At 45.2% G+C, this 4,017-nt stretch overlaps 1 protein-coding gene across 1 annotated transcript in view; it reads right to left on the bottom strand.

The window, feature by feature from the left end:
* Positions 1 to 906: 906 nt before the first annotated feature.
* The window catches only part of Hsd17b6 (hydroxysteroid (17-beta) dehydrogenase 6), a 19,231-nt gene continuing 16,120 nt past the window's right edge, over positions 907 to 4,017 (bottom strand). The window contains exon 4 of the mRNA XM_013017969.1: positions 907 to 1,193. Coding sequence (XP_012873423.1) covers positions 976 to 1,193 — 218 coding nt within the window. The 3' untranslated portion in view covers positions 907 to 975. The remainder of the gene's footprint in view (positions 1,194 to 4,017) is intronic.

Raw genomic sequence — 4,017 nt, 5'->3', positions numbered from 1 at the left:
CCCTCAGTTCTTCAGCTCAAGGCTTGAGCCACAGTGCCACTTCCAGCTTTTTCTGCTTATGTGGTGCTGAGGAATCAAACCCAGGGCCTCATGCATGTGAGGCAAGCGCTCTACCACTGAGCCACCTTCCCAGCCCTCTGTGAGACTGTTTTTTGTTTTTTTTTTTAGAGGGGGGTTCTAGTCACAGGGCCTGAACTCTGGGCCTGGGCGCTGTCCCTCAGCTCTTCAGCTCAAAGCAAGCGCTCTACCACTTGAGCCATAGCACCACTTCTAGCTTTTTCTGCTTATGTGGTGCTAAGAATTGAACCCAGGGCCTCATGCATGCAAGGCAAGCACTCTACCACTGAGCCACCTTCCCAGCCCTCTGTGAGACTCTTATCTCCAATTAAACACCAGAAAACTGGAAGTGGCTCTGTAGCTCAAGTGTTAGAGCACTCACCTTGAGCTGAAAATCTCAGGGACAGCACCCAGACCCAGAGTTCAAGCCCCACTACCAACCAAAAAAGGAAATAAATAAATAAGGCAAGAAAGAATAGTACATGTTGGAAACATTCTCATCTTAACACTAGGTAAAATAATACTTATCCATTACCTAAATGTAGCAAACTATGGCTATCTGGAACTCAAACAGGATGCTAGCTAAATGTGTTTAGGCAAGAAAATATATTACCATAAACAGACTGGATTGGGCTAGGAATGTGGTTCGTGGTAGAGTGCTTGCCTAGCATTCATGAAGCCTGGGTTTGATTCTTCAGTACCTCATAAACAGAAAAAGCTGGAAGTGGTACTGTGGCTTAAGTGGCAGAGTGCTAGCCTTGAGCAAGAAAAGATATTCAGGGATAGTGCCCAAGCCCTGAGTTCAAGCCCCTGGACTGGCAAAAACAAAACAAACAAAAACACACTGGATTACTGAGACACCAACAAGTTTCCGATTTATTCTTCATTCCAAGAACAACTGAATCAGGTTTGTTGTTGTTAGGTTGCCTCAACTGGTTTGGGCATGTAGCTGGTCAATATGTAGTCTGCCAGTGATGTAGGCAAGTAAGAGAGTGGTATGAATATGAACTTAGCATCCCAGCCAGCCACATATCGAGTACGAGGGTGTGCCGACGTTACAGCATGCTCCATGCAGTCAGTGACCAGGTTCAGATCTGAGCTACAATTGGAAAGGCCTTTCTTAACCGTTTTGTAATCTGTATGCAAGAAAGATAACAGTGTCAAAACCTCAACTCCATCACTGCAAAACATAAAGTATGATTGAAACAACACAGGTATATGAATTGATCTTTTCCATTGGAATTTGTTGTATACATTTTTTATTGTTGTTGTTGGTCCTGGGGCTTGAACTCTGGGCCTGGGCGTTGTCCCTCCGCTCTTCAGCTCAAGCCTAGTACTCTGCCACTTGAGCCACAGCGCCACTTCTGGTTTTCTGGTGGTTTATTGGAGATAAGAGTCTCATAGCCTTTCCTGCCCGGGCTGGCTTTGAACCTCAGTCCTCAGATCTCAGTCTCCTGAGTAGCTAGGATTAAGGTGTGAGCCACCAATGCCCACCTTGTATACTTTTTTATTTTGTCATAGGGTCTGAAATCTGGGCCTGGGTGCTGTCCCTCAGCTCTTCAGCTCAAGGCTAGCGCTCTACCACTTTAGCCACAGTGCCACTTCTGATTTTCTGGTGGTTAATTGGAGATAACAGTCTCATGGACTTTCCTGCCTGGGCTGGCTTTGAACCGCAATCCTCAGATCTCAGCCTCTTGAATAGCTAGGATTACAGGTGTGAGCCATCCAATGCCTGGCAGAAATTTTTCATCAATGAACTGGGAAGTTAAGATCTGAAGATCTCTGTTTGAAGCCAGCCTGGGTAGAAAAGTCTTTGAGACTTTCATCTCCAATTGACCGGCAAAAAAGACAGAAGTGGAGGTATGACTCACATGATAGAATTCCAGCTTTGAGAAAAAAAAGCCAAGTGAGAGCACAAGGCCTTGAGTTCAAGCCCCATTACTGGCGCAAGCACACGCACGCGCACACACACACACACACACACACACACACACAGAGAGAGAAAAGAAAGAAAATAATATTTTCATGAACCCCAAAATATACCCTCTGGCATGGGGAATGTAGCTCCGTGGCAAAGCACCTGCCTAGCTTTAGGAAGCCCATGGATTTAATCTACAGCACTGCAAACACACACTAACACGTATAAGCTAAGCACCAGTGGTTCATGTCTATCTATAATCCTAGCTACTCAAATGGCTGAGATATAAGGATCAAAGTTAAAAGCCAACCTGGACAGACTTTTTTTTTTTTAATCGTCAGTAGTGGGCCTGAACTCTGGGCCTGGACACTGTCCCTCAGCTCTTCAGCTCAAGTCTAGAACTCTACCATTTGAGCCACAGCAACACTTCGGGCTTTTTCTTATGTGGTGCTGAGGAATCAACCCCAGGGCCTCATGCATGCAAGGCAAGTACTCTACTACTGAGCCACCTTCCCAGCCCCTAGACAGACTTCTATCTCCAATTAACCACCAAAAACAACAACAACAACAAAGCCAGAAGTGCAGGCTGGGTGCTGGTGGCTCCTCCCTGTAACCTTAGCTACTCATGAGTAGGAGGATGAGACTTGAGGATCACAGTTCAAAGCCAAACTGGGCAGGAAATCTTCAATTACCCAACAAAAAAGCCAGAAATGAAGATATGGCTCAAGTGAATTTCAGCCATAAACAAAAATGCCCAAAGATAAAGCTTAGTTTCTGAGTTCAAGCCCCAGGATTGGTGCACGTGCACACACATGCGCCCACACATGCATGCAAACAGACACAGACATACACACAGACACACAGACACACAGACACACACACACACACACACACACAGAGTCACTCTCATTTTTTCCCCACAAACCTAACCCAAGGAATCGCTTTCTTTTATTTTCTTTCTCTCTTTCTTTTTCTTCTTGTTTTTCTTTTTTTGTGCCTATGGAGTTTGAACTCAGGAATTGAGAGCTATCCCTTCACTTTTTTGCTCAAGGCTGGCACTCTATCAATTGAACCATAACTCCACTTCTCACATTTTGGTGCTTACAGGTGACAGTCTTAAGAACTTTCCAGTTTGGCTGGCTCCAAACAGCCTCTTCAGTAGCTAAGATTACAGGTATAAAACCACTGGCACCAGCTTCCATTTCTATAGGCCATCAATTATGTTATTTCATAAAATTGAGGGATCCCATACCTTTGAGGCTTCTGTGACCAGTACCACCTGCCCAACCATGCCCAATAGGACAAAGCTGGTCTTCACCAACTTATGCCCTCCCTCCTTCCACAATAAGAAACATTCTAGGGGCTGGGAATGTGGCTTAGTGGTACAGTGCTTGCCTAGCATACATGAGGCTCTGGGTTCAATTCCTCAGTACCACATACACAGAAAAAGCTGGAAGTGTTGCTATGGCTCAAGTGGTAGAGTGCCAGCCTTGAAAAAAAGAAGCTCAGGGACAGTGTCCAGGCCCCGAATCCAAGGCACAGGCAAAAACAAAAACAAAAAGAAATAGTCTATGGTCAAGCTCTTTGTTACAAAAAGGACAGCCAACACTGAAGACTGCAGTTTAGGGCTGGGAAGGTGGCTCAGTGGTAGAGCGCTTGCCTTGCATGCCTGAGGCCCTGGGTTCGATTCCTCAGTACCACATAAAGAACAAAGCCAGAAGTGGCACTGTGGCTCAAGTGGTAGAGCGCTAGCCTTGAGCTGAAGAGCTGAGGGACAGCACCCAGACCCAGAGTTCAGGCCCATGACTGGACCCCCCCCACCCAAAAAAAAAAACAAAAAACTGCAGTTTAGTTCAGCAAACAACTCATAGCAGCCTCAATGTTGGGTCCTTCTCAACTGAGACTTTTTTTCTTTCTTTCTTTCTTTCTTTTTAAATTTAATTTAATTTTATTTTGTGAACATACTGTACAGAGGGGTTACAATTACATGGGCAGGATAATGCGTACATTTCTTATCAAGCATTGCAGCCTCCAACTTTGTT

The sequence above is a fragment of the Dipodomys ordii genome, unplaced genomic scaffold (genome assembly GCF_000151885.1).
Source record: "Dipodomys ordii isolate 6190 unplaced genomic scaffold, Dord_2.0 Scaffold3, whole genome shotgun sequence".
NCBI classification, from domain to species: domain Eukaryota; kingdom Metazoa; phylum Chordata; class Mammalia; order Rodentia; family Heteromyidae; genus Dipodomys; species Dipodomys ordii.
Note: the sequence above shows the minus strand (reverse complement) of the source record. Positions and strands in the feature narration are given on the sequence as shown.